Consider the following 24,258-nt stretch of genomic DNA (forward strand, 5'->3'; position numbering starts at 1 on the left):
CTGTCTCAGTTGTAAGCTGCTTCGGATAAAAGCACTGACCAAATGTGGTGGTGTGTGATGTTTTTTTTCTGTCCCAGACAATGATGTTTACCTTGTCAAACTCTTACATCGTCATTTCTAGAGTGAAGACTCGGATGAAGACGAGCCCTGTGCCATCAGTGGCCGTTGGACCTTCCAACGAGACAGCAAACGTTGGTCTCGTTTGGACCAGTTGGACCTGGATGTCTTCACATCTCCAGCGGGAGATGCTGTTTCTGCCCCTACCTTCCTCTCCTCCCAGGATCAGCGCCTGCCTGGGGGCCACCTGCTTCGGGAGAGGGTTAGTGCTAGTGCCGAAAGTGTGCTAACAGATCTTAGCGAGCAGCCGGAGGTGGGATCCTTGCACAGCGCCGGAAGTGGTGGTCATGGAGGGTCACGTAGTATTACGGTCCCGTCCAGCCCGGCTAACACCAATTCCAATGTCCCTACAGCCTCTACAACCCGTGCTAGCTCTGTTGCTAGCGTGTGCTCTTCTGGGACGTCCGGCGCCAATGAGGATTCGCTTTCTGAAGGTATTCCATCACCGCTTGAACATGGAAATTTTGCATTTGATGCCAGAACTTTCTCAGGAAGTAACGGAGATAGTAAAAGCACACGGTCAAGGGCCAAGAGCTTCCTAAAGCGCATGGAAAGCCTGCGACTGCGTAGTAGCAGTATGTCTTCAAAGCGTAAAAAGAAGGGCGTGGTCAACAACGGAAGGCTGGAGATTAGCGGCCCGGTGTTGAAGGAAGGTCTGGATGAGGACAAGCTGCGACAGCTCAACTGTGTCGACATTTCCTCGCTGGAGCGCACTGGGACCCACAACCGCAGCATCTCCTACTCCACACAAACGAGCAGCGGAAGCACAGGCAGCAGCCATTCAGAGACGAGCAGCGGGAGTGCCGTGAGTACGCCCAGTCCGATCACAAGGGCACGGAGCCACAGCACTGCAGCCGGCTCCATAAAGCGAGTTGGGATGTACCTAGAAGGGTTTGACCCGTTCAGTCTTGTTCAGGAAAATGAGAACCTGGAGATCCGGAACTTTGGGAGGAAACCTGAACCGAGCATGACCACAGAGAACAATCTACGGAACCGTAATAGGACCGATGAGAAGCAAGTGGAACATAAGAGAATAGATGAGGAATCTGGAGTGATCTATTTCTACCTTCCTGACGGTCACAAACCGGGCACCTTTCCCAAGTCACTCGCAGATGGGGATCCGTTTCAGCGCAGCGACAGCAGGCCTCACCGCAGGTCCTCCACCTCGTTAGACAGTCGGTTGAGTTTCTACGACAATGTGCCCTTCCCTAAAATGGCGGATGAGGAAGAGGACGAACCAGAGGGAGAGGACGAGGAGGAGGAGCCAAAGATGGAGGACGTCCTAGAGCGAGTGACTGGCTTGCAGCGACTGGTCAGTACATGGACAGAATCAGGGGCTGGAGAGGATGAGGATGAGGAAGAGGAAGGAGACTCGGACTCGGCTTTGGATTCCGCCTCTCCTTGTCCTTCGTCGCCGTTACAGAACCGTTTGATGGAGACTGAGAACGGGAGCGACCAGGAGAGCACAGGGAACCCGCTCGGCGAGCAGGACGACACGGCTAGCGCCAGAGAGAGACGAGACTCTGGTGTGGGAGCGTCACTAACCCGGACTAACAGGTAAGACGCTAAACACAGACACGACAACAGAAACAACTGATACGCTGACCTAGTTCAAACTACTTAATGGTGAATGATGTACTTTTTATCCATTTATAGTTGCATGGAATGTTGTGCTTGGAACTGAACTTAACATTTTTGACGTTTTCACTGTTAAATGGTTATCGTGTGTGTGTGTGTGTGTGTGTGTGTGTGTGTGTGTGTGTATGTTTTGCAGGCCTCAGAAGCTGCGCTGGCCCAGTTTCCAGAACTCGCACCGGCCGAGTGTGTCGTCATCCACGCTGCAGCTCGACTGTCAGTCGGTACTGCAGATGAATCTGCTGCAGAAATACAGCCTCCTGAAACTCACCGCTCTGCTGGAGAAACACACACCTACCAACAAACACGGCTTCAGCTGGTGAGTCTCACACACACACACACACATACACACACACATACACACACACACACACACACACACACCCACACACACACCCCTACCAACAAACACGGCTTCAGCTGGTGAGTCTCACACAAACACACACACATGCAGGTCTTACAGTGTGAGACAAACACCTGGAGTGAGTGTAAAAGTTCAAGGTGTGTTTGTGTTTGTGTTTGTGTGAGTGTGTGTTTGTGTGAGTGTGTGTGTGTGTGCACATAGCTCTTCCCTGCTTTGTCTCTTTCTGTTTATTCTCTTTCTGAGGAAGGTGGAAACAGATTTCAGCTGCCCTCCGCCTCGGGAAGTGTCCTTCACACACACACACACACACACACACACACACACACACACACACACTGCACTGAAGTACATTATATATTACAACATGATTTTTACAAACGCTGCTCTGTTGTGTTGTAACATTTTAGCTGATTTCAGGATGATTTTGTAATTTAATTAATATTTCATGTGTGTGTGTGTGTGTGTGTGTGTGTGTGTGTGTGTGTGCGCATCAGGGCCGTACCCAAGTTCATGAAGCGGATGAAAGTGCGCGACTCGAAGGAGCGGAGTGTGTTCGGCGTGCCGCTGCAGGTGAACGTGCAGAGGAGCGGACAGCCGCTACCGCAGGGCATCCAACAGGCCATGCGCTACCTCCGCAACCACGGTCTCGACCAGGTGTGTGTGAGAGATATTCACACGCGCACACACACACACACACACACACACACACACACGCACTTTACCCAGTTGTCTAAGGGTCCCGCTGTCTCCCCTGCAGGTGGGATTGTTCAGGAAGTCAGGGGTGAAATCACGCATTCAGGCTCTGCGCCAGATGAACGAATCGTGCGGCACAGAAGGAGGCGGAGTCAGCTACGAGGGCCAATCAGCTTACGACGTGGCGGACATGCTGAAACAGTATTTCAGAGATCTACCTGAACCGCTACTCACCAGCAAACTATCTGACACGTTCCTGCAGATCTATCAGTGTAAGCACACACACACACACACACACACGTTGTGAAATATTGCCTCATTTTGTATAAAGTTTAATTTTTGCTTAATTAAAAATGTATTTCCATTTTTTAAAAACTAAAAGCATTTAATAAAGTTTTGTATTATTTTATAAATCAGTTTTTTATGTAAAAACTTTTTTATTTTTTTTTACTTTTGCTTTTTTGTCCTTTACATTTTGCTTAAATTTTAAAAAATCTTTTAGTATCAGTTTAACTTGTTACCTTCTTGTATACACGTCTCTTTTATTTTACAGTTTAACTAATACATTTTTAAATTATTAATTATTTTATTATTATTATTTTTAAAATGATTTTGTATTTTTTTTTGGTCTCCCCTGTAGGCGAATCTCACATTTAGACTTTAATTATTTTTACCTTTTGGTTAAAAATTTGTAAAGAAAAAACTTTTAACTTTTATTTTTTCATTTGGTTTTTATTTCATTCCTTTTTAAACCAAGAAACACTATTTTTGTTATTTCTGATTTTTTTCATATATACTCTTTTAACCAAGTCTCATTTCTAAATAATTTATTAAAATAATAATTTTCATGTAAAAAATATCATTTGAAACATTTTAAAGAATAGAAAAATTCTTAATTTTAATTTCTTCATTCTTCCTTTTAAAGAAAATAATACCTTTAAAAAAAATTTTTTTTAGTAATATAAATACAGTTTTGTCCTGGCCTCTTATACCTGCAGTGTGTTAGTGACTTGGTGTCTCCCCCTATAGGCTGTTCTTAAAGTCACAGATTAAATCCTGAATTCGGATTTCAGTTATATTGGAACTTCATTTTATTTAATTTTATTTCGTTTCATTTATTTATTTACGTCATTCCTGTTTTCCTGGAAATGTTTTCACTCGATGTTTAGAACACAACATCATCGGCCTGAAAACATGGAAAACAGTTTTGAAACAAACGTCCTTTTATTTCTTTTCATTTTTTGGTGAATTTTTACTACACTCATGATTTATGTGAATGTATGTATAGCTGACCACGGGTCAACATTCCATTCAGACAAGTAGCTTCTGTGTGTGTGTGTTTTATTTCTATAGCCTGAGGGTGGCGAAAACATATTACACACATTCTTACATAACTGACATTTAACATTCCCCTTCTTCATAGCTCTTAAAGTCTCCCTCGGGCCTAATTCCCAGCATGCCACTGATTACAACATCCTCAAACACAGGACTCCATTCAGGATACTTTTTTCCCCTCATTTAAGCTCCAAATGTCCGCTAACAAGAACTGGTTTATTACGAATTTGTCAAATTGTACTTATTACACAAGATGACGCCATTTTTATTCCCTTCAGTGTTTTTTTTTTTTTGGAATGAAAGCAGATAAAATAATCCACAATACTCTGTGAGAACCTGTGGAGTTCTCAAACCCGCTAATACACTACACTGAACGGGACCGAGCTAAGCTAAGCTGTGCTAATCGCTAATTCTGGGTCTTACATCGCTTGCTGCAACCGACACGTGTTTATGACTAATAACTTTAGCAATGTGTTTAGAACCTACACCGACAGCAACGAATAAAAACAGCCGCTAATATACACACCGCCTCTAATTAGCCAACTGCAACGCTAGCCTGTTTCTTCACTTGGGATTAGCAAGAAATTGTACCGTATTTATCAAGTCTAACATGATATAAAATTTTCATGGTCTGTTTTAGAGATGCTTTTATGATTATTCTCGTTTACGCGTATGTAACGTTGTTGATGAATTTGTTTAACTCTTAATTTGCTGGAGATTTATGCTAACTCTTCAGCTAGCATCACCGCATGTGGTTTGTGGCTTGTGTCAGTAATGTCGTTGTTTGTTATTGATTGTTGTTAATTATATTATAAACTATGACGGTAGCGTTTTTAGTACTGTATTTAAAGCGAGTTGTGATTTTTTTCGTGTGTGTTTATACATTAATTATTCACATTAAACCTCAGATAAGTTGTAATTTGCAGGATACTCACGCTAATTCTTCACTTATATTGTAGCTAGTGAATATTACACATTAGTGTTTTGGAATATAATTACTACTGAATGTTATATATATATATATATATATATATATATATATATATATATATATAAACATTATATATATATATATATATATATATATATATATATATATATATATATATATAATGTTTATATGTTTCTCTCTCGTAGTTATTCCTGTGGAGCAGCGTTTGCAGGCGGTGCGCGCCGCTGTGTGTTTGCTGCCCGATGAGAGCCGTGACGCTCTACACACTCTGCTGTGTTTCCTGAGCGACGTAGCGGCGAACGTGAGCGAGAATCAGATGACCTGCACTAACCTGGCCGTGTGTCTGGCGCCGTCACTGTTTCACCTGAACACGGCGCGCAGGGACGCCTCGTCGCCCAGGTCAGCGTGTGTATAGGTTCATGACTATACACTCGTATAGGCACTTTATTAGAAACACCTGTACACCTGCACATTCATACAGTTATCTAATCGGATTGGCTGAACGTACAGGTGTTCCTAATAAAGTGGACGGCGAGTGTATTTTCTAAAAAGGTTCAAGTTATATCCATAATATAAATAATGATAATAATGTGTATGTGTGTATGTGTGTGTGTGTGTGTGTTGCAGAGTGATGAGCAGGAAGAACGCACTGGGGAAACCGGACCAAAGAGACCTGAACGAAAACCTGGCCGCCACACACGGCCTCACACACATGATCCAGGAGTGCAGGAAACTGTTCCAGGTCCGACACCTTCGTACTTTTCTTACCGAAGTCCTGAACAAGAAAACGCTCGCTCTTACGAAATTACACTCCTTCTTGTTATTCCGAGCTTTTATGCTGTTGTTTTTATTCGATATCATAATTTCAACTCATAATTTCAAGGTGTGTCACTATTTCGACTCAGTGTCTCTCTATTTCGGCTTAGCAACTCGTTTCATCAGGACGTTATGTGAATTGTGTTCACTTTCAAATGCAGACACTCGAAAAAACAAAACAACAACAGCAAATTCAAGGGTACGTTCAAGGTCATGAACGTTTTGAATTATATCTATTAAGTGAGATGTCCCCATAAATAATATGAATGCACACACACACAGAGGAAGAGACAACAGTACCAGGACACACCGCTTCACACGAGAAGGAAGAGGCCATAGATGCAGACAGGATTACACACACACACACACACACTTACACACAAACAGGATGAGAGATAATCGCCCTATGGCTGTAGAGCTGATCCGAAAACTGAATTGATGGTTTTATTTTCATGTCTGGCAGCTGGAAGCGCACAGCTGGGAGTGTAAATAAGCGACCACAGGAACGGGACCGACAATAACATCCGCTATTTATTTATTTATATATTTAAATTCAGATTTACAAACACACGACGTTTTATTTCACTTTGTTCCTCGCAGGCCAAAACGTGACGAGCCGAGCGTACGATAACAAATATTTCATAAATACTTCTGGGTTTGTCTGTTTGTTGTTTTTTTTTTTTAAACAAAACTTTAAAAGAAATTGCTTCGTGCTTCGTGCTTCGTGCGTGCTTAGTTATAATTTCTGTATTTGAGACGTTATAGTGTGCACTAATGATCAGTTCAGCGTTAAAACTCTGCGAGCGCGCGTTCCGAGTCTCGAGGGAAATACCTTCACGATGCTCTAGTGAGGTTTGCCGCGATACTGAACGTCTCTCCCGTCCGGCTGCAGATGCCTGAGGAGCTGTCCCGCTGCAGGAACTCGTACATCGAGCAGGCGTTGGTTCCCCCGCGCATGGAGGACCTGCTGGACGACTCCCACAGCTACAGGAGCCTCGTGAAGGAGAGCATGGACGCGCTGCTTAAAGAAGCCAAGGAAAAGTTCAAAGGTTACGACACCTGCTCGACACCTGAACACGCCGAACTCGCATACAAAAAGGTACGTCACGCTCGCTCGCGTTCTCTCCTCTCGGACGGTCCGAGTAGAAAAGTGTAAACCTACCGCTGCCTTTTTAGCAACTTTACTAACTTTAAAGTTATTATTCATATTAAACACGTTACTCAGTAATTCAGGTGAAACGGATAGGAAATGGAAATCCGGTCAAAAATGAATGACAAAAAACTAATAATAATAATAATAACAGAAATATTAATACTAATACTAATCCCATAACTGCTACAAGCAATGAGATCACCACTACTACTGCTGCTATTAATAATACTTACTATATTAATATTTAAAAACTACTTTTACTAAATCAACCATTACTACTACTACTACTATTACAGCAATTAGTAATAATAATTGTATAATTTGTTCATTATTTATAAGTTTATAAATAGTTTAAACTATTCCAGGCTGGTTATGATCATTTTTATTGTATTTATGTAGTTTGTGCTTAGAATTGCCGGTCCGTGTCGTTCCGTACGGAAAGTTCCGGCTCGTAGTCACGTCACATGCAGTGATGTTTCTCCTTTATGGCCCTGATTCATTACATCATGATGATGGCGTTGTTGATGATGATGATGATGATGATGATGAAGGCTGGGTGTTGATGGTGCAGGTGCACGACGGCTGGTCTCTGCGTCAGTGGAAGGTGTGTGTGGACGTGGCGGCCGGAGCGGACGAGGTTCTGCAGCGAATCGTCCGTGAGCAGGATCGATGGGATGAAGATCTGCTCGAGAGCCGAGTGATCGAGACACTCAACAACAACACGGATATTTATCAGTACATCCGCAACAACATGGCGCCTAAACCAGCCACCGATTACGTGGTGCTGAGGTGAGACACACACACACACACACACACACACACTCACACTATAGATGCATATCTGAGTACAATGGTAATCTGTGATAAATCCTCCTATACGTGTATTTTAACTGTGTGTGTGTGTGTGTGTGTGTGTGTGTATGTATGTTACAGGTCGTGGGTGACGGACCTCCCTAAAGGTGCATGTGCATGTGTGTGTGTGTCGGTGGAGCACGAGGCTGCGCCGGTGCTCGGTGTGCGCGCCAATGTGATGACATCACGCTACCTCATAGAGCCAACCGGCACGAACAAGAGCCGCGTTACACACGTCTCCAGAATAGACCGCAGGTACACACACACAAACATACGCGCGCACACACACACACACACACACACACACACACACATCACCAGAATAGACTGCAGGTAGAGAAACACACACACACACACACACCTAATCACACAAAGAACAACAAAATATCCTATTAACACAAATCCATGTATAATTTTATGAGGACGTTATCATGTTATATTCCAGTCCAAAGTGAGGACCTCTGAGAGGTCAGGAGTCAGTTGAAAAAAACAACTGAGGACCAGCCAAAATGTCCTCACTGCCCCAGCAGGTCCTCACTTGTCGTGGTCCTCACAAAAATGTGTGTGTGTGTGTGAGAGAGACTCACTCATGTGTTTGTGTGTGTGTGTGTGTGTTGCAGGGGTCGGTGTCCAGAGTGGTATAACAAGCTGTACGGCCACCTGTGTGTCTCTGAACTGGTGCGGATACGAGACTCCTTCACCTGCCCACTGGACAAATAAACACAAACACACACACACACACACACACACACACACCTGGACCAATGATGATGAAGATTCTATAAATCAGCCTGTCACAAGACGGCACGTTGATCCTTCAAGCTATCCATCATGACCTTTGCATACTAAAGATAAACGGTCACATGACGGGCCTGAAAGACTGGAATGGATACACCTGCTGCTGTGACATCATCGATGATGTCATGGAAGGACTTGAATGGGGGGGGGGGGTTAGGGTGCTACTGCTTCTGAGAAGCAAGACATGTTTGTGTGTGTTTGTGTGTGTGTTTGTGTGTGTGTTTGTGTGTGTGTGTGTGTGTGTGTTTGATGTACGAGTCTGTTGTTGACAAGTGAGACATATTCCATGCACTGGCACCCTAGTAGTACACAATAGTATGTACACCTCTACCTGTGTGTGTGTGTGAGAGTGTGTGTGTGTGAGTTATATGTCAGTGTCTGCATGACTATTTACAGCTCTTTCACCATATCTGCCTATATGATGGATGGATGAATGGACGGATGGATGGATGGCTGGAGGTTTATAGATAAGCGAGAGATAGCGGAATCGGCGGTGTCTGGAACACCTCGCAAACGAGAGAACGAGTGACGAGCGTACGTGGGCTACTCCGGTCCGAGTGCGCTAACGAGAACTGCTTTCGTTTCATCGCTTATAGAAACTTACGTACGTCTTATTTACAGATCTGCCTAACGTTCCAGCAGTGTTAATAATGTTACAGTTGTTGCTATGGTTACACCGGTGCCTCACTCCGTTCTTGTTGCGTTTAAACGATCCACAGATCCCCCCCCCCCCCCCGCCGTATAGATTCATATTTGTCGTATTTTTCGATCGTTGGACTCGCGGTCGGATTTTGACGTATTTAAATATTCGCGATCGTTATTTATGCTCGGCCTCGTACGGTAAACGGATATGGTTCTCGACGGTGCACTCGGGACTGGTTTTTTTTTTTTTTATTTTTTTTCACGAAGGGAAAACGTTACTGGACCAAAAGCTACAGAGATTAGTATCGAGTGATTGACGGAATAAACGATGGTTGTATTTTAAATAAATAAATAAATGAAACAGCAAGACGTGTTAATCAGGATGAGGAGCTAGTTAGGACGTGATAGAGAGCGAATGTTCGAGTCACGGCGATGACAGGAATAAGAATAAGAAGTGAGAATTGTCCGTGCAGGAAGTGCTGGAGAAATGTGAAGAGGGATCGTACATGCTAACTACTGTAGCTACGTAAAATCAACGACAGCTACTTAGCTACTTCCTTCCAAGCTTTTATCTTTCTTTGTAATGAGACGTTGTATACGACGGGATTAGATGGAACCACAGTTTGTTTGTTTGTTTGTTTTTTTCCCTCGTATTTCTGTGGGAACTCTGTGCAGGCAGGTTGCGAGCGGAAAACCGAAGAAACGTTCGGGAAGAATCTTGCGCGTCAAAATCCAAACCAGCGATTCGTTTGGATTAGTCGTGTCGCGAGACGTACGTAGAAAATGAACGTCACCTGTCAGTCGTTAGCGTGAATGTAGAGTTAGGTTCGGTTAGTCACCTTCCAGCCGTTAGCCATGCCGTTGGCTCCGCCCCCGTGCGCCAGCGACATTGACGGTCGCTCTGTAGACCTAAACGTCTGTTTTTTTCATTCTTTGGACAGTGTTAATGTAAATGAAGTAATTTGTTTTGCAAAAAAAACAAAAACAAAACAAAAACAACACTTATTTATGCTCATCACTCACAAACAGAATATATAAATATATATATGTATATAGATATATACAGATACAGATACAAAAACGCTGCTTGGATTTCTCTCCACTTAACGAGATCTCCTCATGTTATAACCAGATCATTCCGAAATATTTAATAATAACCAAAAATATCAGAACGTTACAACCTTGTCCAGACGAATTGTCCGGAAATTTCGAAAACTTAAGTAACCGCGTAAGTAAATTTCCTGAACGCAGCATTTTTGTGTGGCTCTGTGAAAGCTTCGCTCTAACGCCGGCGGATCCGATCCGATCCGATCCGCCCTGCTCCTGTGCCATAAATGTGTGTGTATGTTAAGATAACGCATGACTGAACGTTAATTTAAGGCTTCGTGTATTTAAACAAGATATTATCGGGATTTGATTTTGTATATCTTTTTATTTTATTGTAAATGTTACCGCTTAAAGTTACGGAAGATGGTTTATCTTTTTTATAATTAATATTATTTCTGTACAGATTATTCGCAAAGTGCACTATTAAAGGTATTCAATACTGGTCTGACATCATTGTGGGGTTTTTTTGCTCTCTCTCTCTCTCACACACACACACACACACACTCAATCACACGCAATGTTGTGGGAAAGAGGAAGATAAGAGCAGTGAGAGTGTCAAACACTCCTTCCTGTGAATGCACTGAAGGAAACTTTCCCACATGATAACTGAAAACAGAGTTTCAGTTTAAGATACGCACATTTATTTCACTAAAGTATTGGCTAACTGATTAGCCTAGCCTAGCCTAGCTCTCTCTCGCACTCTCTCTCTCTCTCTAGCTTTGGAGGCTGCTGTTGCGACTCGACGTCACAACACGTAGCGCTGACGTCCAAAACACACGTTTTTCAGTTACATCGCAATGTTTGAAAACCCCGTATTCCACCAGGACTTTGACGTTCGTGTTTGTTTCCTTTTGGTTTTTGTTTCTTTTTCAGTTCTACTCCCGTTTTTTTAGATCACGCAACCGGATGCGATTTTCTTCTGATGTGCGCTCGGAGCGCGACCTTGCTGGAAAGACGTTCCGTTAAAAATAAACAGCAACTCGTTGAAGATTCTACACGTAGTGTTAAAGAGAACGTTACAGAATTTGGTATAGTTCTAGATTTACTGATAAACACGCACATACACGCCTATATTACCAGAACTACATTCGATAATGATTCTCCACCGCTTTCTAATCTGTCCAGCAGGTGGCGCAACAATACACGTCACTTCTTGAAGAAATTTGGAGTCCAAAACCATGAAATAAAAAAGTTTAATAATGAACAGTTTTAAGAACTTTGTCTGTAGTGTTCAGCGTGTAGTTACACCGTTTTTTTTTTTTTTTAGGGTTTATTTGGACTTTTATTTTATTTTGGAACTTGATATAAAACCTTGATTCTGATCCAGAAAATGATCTTTAAACTTGTGTGCATGTTGGTTTTCTATCATTTTGACGATACGGTTTAGTTTATTTTTATTTTTTATTTTTACGGCATCCTAACCCTAACATCTAAGACTTCCTTTTCTCCTTCTTTTAAAAAAAAAACCCCAAAAACAACTGTATGCAGATCAGTGAAAATGGGAAACGTTCCACCATTTTAAAAGAGAGAGATGGTTTCGAAAGCACAACGAGGCCACCTGGTGGTCAGACTGTGAGTGGACTCCTGGAGGGAGTGGTATAGTGTTGTTTTCCATCTTATTATATAAACACACTTTAATGCTTTATTTATTTTGATGTCAAAACACGATCGTTAAAATCCCAACAGATATAGTTATCATTTTATTACAGAGTAACAGTAAAATACTGAATGACGGGGCGGAGTCACTCTCACCACCCTGAAGTTTGTTTCACAGTATTTGCTTTTTATCATTTATAGCTACAGCTAATGTTGTGCAACGTCCACGAAACAAATGACTTCTTTACGCTCTTATTTACATTATATAAGTTGTTTGTTTTTTTTAAACGCAGCTTGTCACTGCAAACCACAAAGTGTAAACTCCTTTGTCCTGAAGTTGTCGGAAAATTACAGGCAATATATTTGGCACTAAAGCTGAAATGTCAACCCGTGTCTATAAATTTCTAGCTAAAAAGTTTTACTAGCTGTTGAAGTTTACATCCTAATACACCCGAACACACGCTGACACTCACTGAACTTCACTGAAAGAACTTCACTGAAGTACTTACCATACCAGAGAAAATTCATCTGCAAAATCACGAACCTGTGGAGTTCTACAGATTAAAGACATAGTATTATTATTCAAGCAATTCTAATACTGCCACAAATCTGTTAAAAAAAGAAAGAAAAAAATAAATAATGAAATACAGCCGTAATTCACAGCTCCGGTCCTAAATTTGTGTTTGATGTGTTTAAATTTTTTATTTTCAACAATGACAATTCCATCCATTTTCTCAGTTATCATTCAGAAACAGGATTCATCAGTATGGAGAGAATTTCATCTGAATATATAAAACCGTACAACACAAAAATTACAGTTATATGAATCACTGAAAGTTCGTAAAATCGTTATCCACGTTCTCATTTTGTGCTTTACGTCTCGCTCGTATTTAATCGCCCGACGGAGTTCGGACTATTTGTACCTCGTGAGACGTTCTCGAATTCTCACAAGCCTCCATTTAGCTCCGCCCCTCCAATCGTTACCATAGTGACACGTTTCAGCCAAAATCCTTACAGTAACTGTGCGGTTTTTTTTTTTTGTGTTTGTGTGGTATACCTCATGACTCGTACGTGTAGCACTGCGATTCTAAGTCGTGATCTGGACGTTAGAGTGTAAATTACAAAATGGAGTATATAAAGATTCACAAGGAACATGTTATAATCATTATTTCTCCTTAAAATCAATACTCGCCTAGTAAACCTGTCAGTTGTTTACATCAAAACGTAGATCAGATTACAGAGTGTGTTGTGATTTTTGTGTGTATTGGGTAGCAGCAGATTTGTTAGGAACCCTACATGAATACATTCAGTACAATACAACATCCCTAAACCTAAAAACACCCCACACACACACTAACACATGATTTATAAACAATTCCACGAAATCGGAACGGATCGATTCTAACAAACTAACCTTCACTACAGTATCGCCTCGAGGAGTTTTTCATTCGTCCCTCATCACGTGGATAAAAGTTACACGTAAAACGTCAAGTGTTAAAGTAGCCTTCGTGAGTACCCATAAATCCACTTTAACATGACGTTATAACGTATTCAATTATAAACTCTATTCCTGTTTACATTCCGCACGTCATTTTAAGATAAAAACAAGTTAAAACTAGTACAGTCGAGCACGAACTAACTTCGAAATTAGAATTGAAACGAAACGAATTTGCGGAAAAAATGATACGTCGTGACAAACAAATAAATCGTAAAATATTACTAAGATATAAAGCAACACCAATGAGCGGTCTTAATAAGGTGCATGCATCGTGTAAAGGAACGTTCTGGAGAGACGTCGAGTCCGAGAGACGGGCGTCGGCTTTTACCACGGCATGCAGGGGCTCGGACAGTCTCGGATAAACGATTCCAACGTCCCCTTAGATACCTCCATGAGTGTAGTGTATGTAGTTAACTACGAGAGAGAGAGAGAGAGAGAGAGAGAGAGAGAGAGAGGGAAGTTTATTAGAAAAAACAACAGAAAACAAATCTGTAATGGTTATAATGAGAATTGTAATGGTTTTAATGGAAACCGTAATGGTCCCTGTGGGTCTGTACTGGTAATTTGTTGCCTTCTATTGGTGGCATGTTATGTCTAGTGGATACCATTAAGCACCAGTAATGGTTTTAATGGTTATCAGTTGATGCTTTGTAATGGTATTTGTACTGGAAACCATTAGAATTTCTGTGATGGTTTCTACTGTGTTGTTTTTTTCTTCAGCAGAGGGGGCAAATCGGCGTAACTGTTACCTCCCTCAAGCTGATTATTTTCCCACTACAGCAGGTCTATAACCCGAGCGTTACACAGTGTTACTGTTACTGGAGACTCCTTCCGTAACAGTTCATTACACATCCTTACCTACTGTTCTCGAGCTGTTACTATAGAAACGATAACGTACACATTAGAACGAGCGCGTTCAGGATTAAACCATAATTTACCAGACTTACTTTATTTAAGACCGGCTTAGTGGACAGGACGTCGTAGACCGTCTTTACGGAGATATTCTGCAAAAGAAATGCCACAAAAACGTTTACAAAAATCAGTGATGACAAAGAGACGATAACACACACACACACATACACACACACACACACACACACTTTGCTGTAATAAGACCTCCCCACCGCCCTGTTTAACAGTTGATGAAGGACTTTTGATCCTTTTGAAAACATCAAGTTTCACTTTATTTTTACTTCCTGGATTCTTTTATAGATCGATAGACAGAAATTCTGCGTATTTACTCACGACGTTGGAGCGCACCGTTACGTCACGTCTTCCTGATCTGATGAATAAAGTTTTAGAAAGATCTTTTTTAACAGTATTTTGAGAAACTCACGGCCTGCGTGGTCTTATTCATGCACTTCATCGCCGGAGTTCTGCGATCGTCGAGGAACAGTGGCGCCTTCCAGTGGTCGTAGTTCGTCTCCAACACGTACCAACGGCCCTGCTTAACATCCAGCCTGAAACACACACACACATCATCATCATCATCATCATCATCATCAAAAAAATCATTATTTCTTTATAATGTTGGTAAAATTATGTATATTATATATATGGCTCAATTAGCTGTGTGTGTGTGTGTGTGTGTGCGTGCTCACTCCAGAGGGTTGAGGTTTTGTGTTCGGGCGCGGGTGATGACGCACGCCTCGCCGCTCTGGTTGCCTCCCAGAATAAAGTAAGCAGGAGCCAACAGCTTGGTGTCGGACAGCAGCTTCTTAGCTTCGGCATAGCTACAGGAGTCACAAACGCTCGTTAAAGAAGACGACGAAACTACGACTAAACTTATTCATCATTTTCTTCAAAAGACTAAAACTATATCAAGCTTTGAAAATTAGCACTGCTTTATGCAGGAGTCAGTATTAGTGTGATGAAATGCTGGACTCTGATTGGTCAGTTGCCCTTATATGGAAGTATCCAATGTACCGAGAGGAACGAGATGATCGTACCTAGTGGCGTTTTCTAGGACGGCGCGAGTCAGGAAGCTCATCCACATGCCGTCTCTTTTCCCCAGGATCCACTCCAGAATTCCTGCAGAACACACCACATGTTTACACACCTTCACTGAACGCAGGTGATCCTGCTCTCTCTGGATGGTGTGCTGACACCGACGAGAAAGATCCGATTTTGCGTTCCCGTTTACGTGAACATTTTGTATCATAAGCATCGCTGTTGTGAGAGATTGGTGTGTATGTAGTCGTGAACTGGGCCGAGCGAGTCGGATGCAAACGGGAGTGAGTGGGTGTGGTCAGAGCATAGGCCATGGTGGTGGGCGTGGTCTGAGCATCTACAAAAACATGATTTAAAAATAAACAGACCTAAACATTGGATTCAACTCAAGTACAAATCTAAAAAATCTGATTTTGGACCCTGAACAAGTCTTGGCTGAGGTTTTGTGAATTACAATTAATGAATTACATTTGGGACAAACTTTCTCTTTAAGATCAAACCTGTGATTCATCCAACTGCAGTTATTACATTAAATCATACTGCTCTGTGAACAAAGCTGGAAAAATGCTGGAAAATATTACTTTGAATCACTTGATAAATGACTCCTTTTGAATGATTCTTTCAAATGAGCTCAAATGAGTCAATGAAAGTCCTAAATGAGGGCTGTATTGTAACTCATATTAATCATATTAATAGTTCCCTACAGTTTGATTAGAGTGTTCAACAAATCTGTTCTAGAGCATTCTAGAGGTTCAACTGTCTATTACCACATAAGTGCTGATGTAGGATCAGTCCACATCACTGACTCCTTTTAAACGACTCTTTTAAATGAGTTTAGATGATTCAAAGGAGTCAATATACTGCAGACAGATTAAAAAGAGGAATCGATTCGAGTTTAAGAGTTTAGTGGTGTCATTCAGGACGTTTAACTAACACCACATATAAGTGCTGAACGACGACCAGTAATCATCAATGACTCCTCCTGAACGACTCTTTTAAAAGGAGTTCGAATGATTCAAATGAACAATCTAGTCAGATTAAGGGGAAAGTGTATGACTGGAGTGTTTTCATCCAGGTATTTCAAATAAAAGGGCAGAATGAAGTTAAATAAATCTGGATTTCATTCTGGAGGTTCAAGTGAAATCAAATAAAAGTGCCGATCTACCGGGAGTCGTCACGTACGACTCCTTTTTAAACGACTCACTTAAATGAGTTCTAACGAGTCGATTTATTCAGATTAAAATAGGGAATCATTTTTTTTGAGTGGAGATATGAACTCTTGTGTACTACATAACTCTGCAGGTATGATATGGTATTAGTACGCATGTAAGAAAGCTGTGATGAAATGCTGGTCTGTGATCGGTCAGACACAGGAAATTGGAGAAATCGGGAGTATTAGGGCAATGCTCGTGTCAGTGCTGATAAACTCAGAGCGATGAGCTGATCTCAGATCAGTCAATGTTCATTTCTGTTCATACCATCAATCAAAAACGTATTTAAAACGTTACTCCAAATCATTTGATTCAAATGACTCGTTTAACCGAGTTCGAATGAGTCAGTTTAAATGACTCATAGTGTAGTATCATCATCCTGCTGATTCTGGATCAGTTTTCTCCACAGATCCTAATGCGCATGACTGTACGGATGAGAAAGGAGCTGATCCCTGATCAGTTCTATTCCTTGTTTTTGGAGTAAAGCGAGGGATGAGATGTGACTCACCGATGTAGCCTCCATCCAAGCTGAATCTCTCGTTCATGGTGAGGGTGAACACGTTCTTCAGAAACAGAAAGAGAGAGAGAGAGATAGAGAGAGGAAGAAGAAGTCATGAGGTTATAACGCAGTCTTGTGACGCTCACCATCTTTGAACTAGATTCCTTTTTTTTTTTTTTAATGAATTGCAGAACTGAAAGTCAGACGCTGAACAAATAAGTGATTTGCAATACTGTAAAAACCGAACACGTGGCCCATACGATGTCCTGTAAAGTGTGTGTGTGTAATCTACTAAAGGTCACTAACCTCATTCCTCTCACTCTTTTAGCTGTTTAATAAAAAATAAAATGTTTGCTGTAGCGTGATAAGACTCGTAGAAAACACACAGCGTCTAAACTCAGCTCGGGTGAAAGTGTGTTCTCTTTATCAGCCGCAGTGTGTGTTAAAGCAGTGAGGTGAGAGACGCGATTAGCGCGTGGGTGTCATTGTTCTCTGTGAAGGACTTACGTGTCTGTTACACTACATTAGAGAGCGGTCAGCTTCCGTCAGGCGCAAAACTGTGACCGAAAATTACTAACAGTGTTTTCTTATCTCTTTGTTCAGAGCAGGATCGATTACGCTCGGTTACAGAGCTATTAGCAGCTGATTATACTAGAACTATGACGCTTTGCTCTATATCTACAAGCGTCTATCGTGCGATTATAGAAATATATATATATAATGTAAATATTTTATATTAGAAGTAAAGGTGAGAGTTACAGGCTGGATGCCGGTGAGCATGCCCACGTATCCGGCGAAGTTTGTGGATTTGAACACGGTGTTGTTGTTCCTCCTGAAATCCACGTTCACCACGATAGGCTTCAGCTTCTCCGTGATCACCCACGACCGGTTCTTCATGTCCCAACTACACACACACACACACACACCAAAAGTTAAAACCAGGATTCTATAATCTTCACACTGCTTTTTACGCTGTTTTATTATCAGTTAGTTACAATTAGAAAATGGAAAATAAATGACTGACTGAGAGCAATTTCCTCGAAATGTAAAGAACTATAAATATATATATATATTTTTTTAAACCGACCCCATAAAAAGTCCGAAGTCCATATTCCGAGCATGAATGAGGTTTCCTGGGGGTAAAAAATAAATAAATTAATATAATAAATGTTTAAAAAATAAAAAAACGCTTTTTTACTTTTAGAGTGAAATAATCATAAACACGTCGGTGTGATGAAGCGGAGTTTACACTGGAGACTCCTTCCATAAACATGAAACGCAGTTTACGAGGAGCGTCCACCCGGCGTACGAGCGGTTACTATAGAAACGATGACGAGCGAGTCGATATAAACACCTCCCGACCAATCAGAACCTGGAACCTGACAGCGCTGAGGTGTAACTGATTACACGACGACGACGACGATGATGATGATGATGATTATTATTATTATTATTATTATTATTATTATTATTATTATTATTATTATTATTATTATTATTATTAGCTTACCGTCAGGATCTTCGGCGACCAGCGAAGTGCACACGGTGAAAACCTCGTAGAAAATGTTGAAAAGAATGACATCGCCTTTAAAAAAAAAAAAAAAAAGGAAAGAAAGAAAGAAAAAGAAATGTACATGTATACCGGTATCCCTATAGCTAGACTTATTAAATTTAGATAGATTAGATCCTGGGCAATAATGAACTTGTGGAGTATAATAATATAATAATCGAATTTCCTACCTAAAGGAAGTCCGGACGCTGCCGCGATTCCTTTCATTTCTTCGTTAAAAGGATACGGGAGCGTGTCAATCATCAAGGGCTGGAAGTCAAACGTGTAAGAAACCCGTCACTACATGACCAAGGCAGCCTCGGATACACCAAGCGTCTCCGACGCCTACAACGCCTCTGCTCAGGTTTATAAATAAATACAAACGGACGCCACTCGACGCTTACCAGAACCTTGTCAACGAGCTCCGCGAGACGTCCGCTAGGGACGAAGTCGTCTTCCAGGTCTCTGATGGCCTGGGCCATGCTGATCAGCTGCACGGAGAAAAAACAAACAAACCAACTCAAGACTCAAATCCACACGAACAACGTGTTAGACTTCCCAAATCCCAGATCAGCGTTACCATAGCAACAGCGATCGCACATGGGTCAACTTACATCAGTCTTCTTATCCGTGATGATTTCTGTCCATCTCTTGCTCGGGGGCAAGTCGAGGTTGACGGTGTACCAAGCGACGTCACCTTTAAATCTGAAGAAGTAAAGGGTGAAGCTACAGGCGGAAGAAACGCACCTGTGCCGCGCTTTAAGAAATAAAACTCTCCAGTCTTTATTGCTGCGTGATTACAGGGATACGTCCCACACCCCCGCTAAGTGCTTTATTCCTCCTCTTCCACTGCAATTTGCCCACCGTTACAAAAAGGCTTATTTATTAAAGAATGCCACGTTGTAGTTTTTTTTATCCGTTTATTGTTACATTTTACCGTTGTGAAACACGTTAGTTCCTGTTCTGAGACAGGAGTTTTATTCAGCATGTGATACTGCGGTGTCGAAATGACTGCGTACACACCATGTCCTGTGCTGCAAGACTTACGTGGGGCCGTTGGGTGGGTACATCCCCGTCCGACACTCCTCCGTGTACTGCAAATACATACATACATGTATACACACACACACACACACACACACATATCCATAAATATATACATGCATCGATAAATACCCAGACCGAGAGACAGACAGGCGGACATGTGATTAGAAAATAGATAAATACAGACAGACAAATTGATAGATACAGATAAACAGACACACAGTGAGACAGACAGACAAAGAAATACAGACAGACAGGCAGACTGAGAGACAGACAGACAGGGACTAAGAAATACAGACAGACAGATCAATAGGAAGACAGAGAGACAGATGGAGAGACACAAACACACACACACAAATAAACAGACAGACAAAGAAATACAGACAGACAGATTGATAGACAGATAAACAGACACACAGTGAGACAGACAGACAAAGAAATACAGACAGACAGGCAGACCGAGAGACAGACAGTTTGACAGGTACTTTAAATACTGTACTACACAGTTCTCTCTCTATCACACACACACACACACACACACACACACAATTTAAACACATAATATTAATATACATAATGATTAATAAAGCCTTACTCACCGGAGGGACATACTGCAGCGACACGAAGCTAAAAACACAGAAAAGACACAAATCTCGGAGAAACATCGCCATGGTTTAATCAACAAACACACACACACACTCTCACACTCTCTCACACTCACACACACACTCTCACACTCTCTCACACTCTCACACACACAACACGGAGAACCGGCTCCTCCTCACGCGCCCGCAGTGTCATAAACACGGAAGTGTGTGTGCAGTGCGCGTGACAGCTCAGAGCGGAGCAGTCCATTCCAGGGAGGGGGGGGGGGGGGGGGGCAAACAAATAAACAAATAAATAACCTGTAAAAAACCCCAAAAAACCAAAACTATTTATATATTATCCAGCAGTAAATAAATAAATAAACACAAATAATCCCGATCATGAATGGATCTGTTACCTTGTGAGATGATGTGTGTACAGCGAAAGATCAACATCTAACTGCTAAATAAATCTTTTACAGTTAAACACACTCACAGTGTACCAGATAAACACACAAATAATATGTACTTATTATATTTATTATAATAAAGCGATATTAGTTCCACAGAATAGAATACATGAATAAACACACATGATAAATAAATAAGCTAATTAAAAATATCAACTTTTTAAATATCAAGATCTATTAATAATCTATTTATGAAATTTGTTGAATTAACAAATGAATTAAGGATAAAAAAAGAAATAAATATTGTGGTGTTTGTTTGTCATAAACTAATATTAGTACAGATTTGTTTACTTTGATAACTGTGTGTGGGTGTGACTTTTGTCATGTTTCCTCTGCCACCTTGTGGCCACATCTGGATATCACAAGAGATCACAGCGCCCCCTTGCGGTCTGGTTCTCACTGAAGAGATCAAGTGATGTAAGAGCAATGCATTGAAGGTTTTATGTACACACCTTAATCACACTATTAACGTCGTGTGGGAGTTTTCACCACATTGTGCGACAGGACGTACACACACGTCAGCGCTCAACCGCTTTACGGCAAACGAGAGAGCACGGCTGCGTCCCAAACCGCGTACTTACCTGCTATATAGTAGGCTAAAGTAAGATTGCGGTTTGGGACGCAGCCCACGGCTTCAAACAGTCGTCTATTAGCATGTACAACACAACAAATAATTAACCGCGCTCGTAGCTTTCATATACTAAAAACTAAAAACACCCAAAACTGTATACGGTCCCATAACGAAGACCAACTGTACGTCGATACGTGAAATTCTGGAGGGAACGTCGGACAGCGTGGCGCGGTGACGTAATGACGTGTGCTGTTAATCGATCTATGCTCTATAACACGTAAAACCTGAACATATAAGGAATATTCTAAAAGCGATTCATGTAAACACCTTAATCACAATATTGTCTTATTCAGAATAAGGTCAATAATTAGATTACAGCTGTCCGTGTAAACGTAGTGAGAACAATGAGAAATACTGGAACGTATACAGCGGTGCTAATCAAGTTGAAATGAGACACAGGTGAGCATGATTACTGACATGTCCCGTTCACTATCAGAATATCACTTCCTGCTCCTGTAACAGATACAGGAAATAAAATGTATTGTTTTTTATTTGTGTTTTTTTTTCATGGCATGTGAAATGTATTAATTTTGCCAAAATCCTTCGCGGTTATTTAATAGTTTGCTGTTCTTGGTGTTGGGAGTACTTTATTTGTGTTATAGCGCTCTTTGTTAATTGGTAGCAGACGTATCGCGTCACTTCCGGTTTCTCGTCAGTCGGCGTTGAGTTTGACAAATTAGGAATAAATGGTAAGATGTATAATTGCGTATTAGACTTCCTGAACAGAAGAGCAATAGAAGTTAGAGTAGGTGCAGAGTACTCAGATAGGTATGCAGTGGAAAATGGTACCCCACAAGGCAGTGTAATAAGCCCCATTGTGGCGATACCAACTGTACCACCCTGGAGATTCATAAAACCATCTGTATGTACAAGATTACAACAAATATTAAAAGAGAATTCGAAAATAGCACCACAAGGGATAATAATTCAAAACTATATGGACCAATATCAGGATAAATTACTCATATATACAGATGGGTCAAAACAGCCTGAGACTGGCCGCACTGGTGTGGCCTTTATCATTCCTCGGTATGAAGGAAAAAAAAGGGCGACCGATTATTTATCAGTGTACACTGTAGAATTATTAGGAGTCCTACTGGCACTGCAGTGGTTGTAAAATAAATCATCAGAACCAAGATGTCGCTATAGCTTCTGCCAGTCTATCAGCGCTATCAAGCATACAGTCTGGGAAAACATCATGCAGACAAGACATTGTCTACAAATACTTTATCTGCTTCTCATACTTCATGCTAAGGGGCTGAGTGTTTCCTTCTTCTGGGTTCCTGCACATGTAGGGGTAGAAGGAAATGAAACTGTCGATGTACTGGCAAAGAGATCGATAAAACATGAAAGAGTTGATATACAAGTACCATTAAGTAGAGCAGAGATCAAAACCATTATAAAGGGACACACATAAAATACGGCAGGAACACTGGGACACAGCTGACACCAGACGACCCCTATATACCACACAAAAACAAGCAGGAATGAGTGTGAGGCAGGGCAGAAACCCAAAGGAAGAGATGATAATTGTGTGTCTTAGAATAGGTCATACTGACTTAAATGTAGCATTAAACAGAATAGGAAAACACCCCACTGGACTCTGCACACACTGCAGTACACAAGAGACGGTGAAACACATTCTGTTAGACTGCAAAAGATATGAGGAGGAAAGAGCTGAGCTAGAGATGCAGAGTGGAAAACAAAACATGACACTAGAGAACTTGCTGGGGAAAACATCTGGGGAAATGCACTGCCCCCTAATAAACTACGTGAGAGACTTTAGTAATCTAGTAGGAATATCTAGTATATCGTTATTTATCTCTTTATTTTCTTTTATTTATGTATGTATGTATTATTATTATTATTATTATTGTCCATTTTATTTGATTTTTTTCTGCCAATCTACTGCCCACACTCCAGTCCGGTAGGTGGCGGTAATGCACCTTTAGTTGGTTTGCCAACCGCCATTAAAGCAAAAAAGAAGAAGAAGAAAGAAGTTCTAATTTTAAGCTTTAAAAGTCGTTTCAAGTGCACAAACCAGTTTAATCATTTATAGTATTATTAGGATAAACGGACTGTGTCGTTTCTGCTGTGTATTTTACTTGTAAAATGAGCAAATTAGCACGTTTTTTCTCGCGTGCGTGTGCGCGCGCGCTAGCTGTCGCCATGTTTTCTTCTTATGGAGGTATACGCTTGTGTGTTGTTCTCATACTAGGCGTAGTGTGAAGATAAATCCTATATGACGACGTTTTGCTCTCTTTGAACTCTGAAGAGGTGTGTGTGTGTGTGTTTTACTCTCAGTACCATGTTCAGTAAGTGTGTTATTTTAGTCAAGTTCCCTGTATTAGGTTGTTGTGGTATGGGACCTTTTTCATGATTGCTGTGGGGTTTGTGTATTCCTTTCCTTCATATGTATTTTATATATGATATATATATATTTTATAAATTTGTATATTTTATATATAATATATATTTTTGTGTGTCAGGTGATAAATGTGCATCAATATAATCTATATTTCGTGTTAATATGTATTAAGTTAAAAAGCTAATTGTTGTTAATAATATAATTGAATGTAACAGAATGCAATGTAATGACATTTGTTATTGATATCGTTTGTATTTTATGAACATGTTTTGAGCTAGTCTCATGCTGATGGTGAGTCGGCGTTGAGTTTGACTGAGAGAGGTGTGTCGTGAAGATGAACCCTGTATGATGACGTTTTGCTCTTTTTGAACTCTGAATAGACGTTGAGCTTGTC

At 41.1% G+C, this 24,258-nt stretch overlaps 2 protein-coding genes across 4 annotated transcripts in view; one reads left to right on the top strand and one right to left on the bottom strand.

Annotated features, from left to right (window-relative positions):
* dlc1 (DLC1 Rho GTPase activating protein) overlaps positions 1 to 10,912 on the top strand; it is a 68,865-nt gene extending 57,953 nt beyond the window's left edge. For all 3 annotated transcript variants that reach the window (XM_053619568.1, XM_053619569.1, XM_053619570.1), the window contains 10 exons: positions 122 to 1,674; positions 1,892 to 2,071; positions 2,611 to 2,770; positions 2,874 to 3,081; positions 5,282 to 5,495; positions 5,724 to 5,838; positions 6,805 to 7,011; positions 7,637 to 7,854; positions 7,999 to 8,172; positions 8,538 to 10,912. In XM_053619568.1, coding sequence (XP_053475543.1) covers positions 122 to 1,674; positions 1,892 to 2,071; positions 2,611 to 2,770; positions 2,874 to 3,081; positions 5,282 to 5,495; positions 5,724 to 5,838; positions 6,805 to 7,011; positions 7,637 to 7,854; positions 7,999 to 8,172; positions 8,538 to 8,637 — 3,129 coding nt within the window. In that variant the 3' untranslated portion in view covers positions 8,638 to 10,912. The remainder of the gene's footprint in view (positions 1 to 121; positions 1,675 to 1,891; positions 2,072 to 2,610; positions 2,771 to 2,873; positions 3,082 to 5,281; positions 5,496 to 5,723; positions 5,839 to 6,804; positions 7,012 to 7,636; positions 7,855 to 7,998; positions 8,173 to 8,537) is intronic.
* A 2,400-nt stretch (positions 10,913 to 13,312) lies between these two features.
* asah1b (N-acylsphingosine amidohydrolase (acid ceramidase) 1b) lies at positions 13,313 to 20,582 on the bottom strand. Its single transcript, XM_053619571.1, has 14 exons — positions 20,411 to 20,582; positions 19,815 to 19,861; positions 19,382 to 19,472; positions 19,172 to 19,258; positions 18,959 to 19,037; positions 18,729 to 18,803; positions 18,306 to 18,351; positions 17,978 to 18,122; positions 17,228 to 17,282; positions 15,508 to 15,589; positions 15,160 to 15,291; positions 14,895 to 15,018; positions 14,506 to 14,562; positions 13,313 to 13,972 (listed from the first exon to the last, which is right to left on the bottom strand). The coding sequence occupies exons 1-14, from the start codon at positions 20,480 to 20,482 to the stop codon at positions 13,883 to 13,885; spliced, it is 1,182 nt and encodes a 393-aa protein (XP_053475546.1). The 5' UTR covers positions 20,483 to 20,582; the 3' UTR covers positions 13,313 to 13,882.
* Positions 20,583 to 24,258: the final 3,676 nt, after the last annotated feature.

The sequence above is a fragment of the Ictalurus furcatus genome, chromosome 29 (genome assembly GCF_023375685.1).
Source record: "Ictalurus furcatus strain D&B chromosome 29, Billie_1.0, whole genome shotgun sequence".
NCBI lineage: Eukaryota > Metazoa > Chordata > Actinopteri > Siluriformes > Ictaluridae > Ictalurus > Ictalurus furcatus.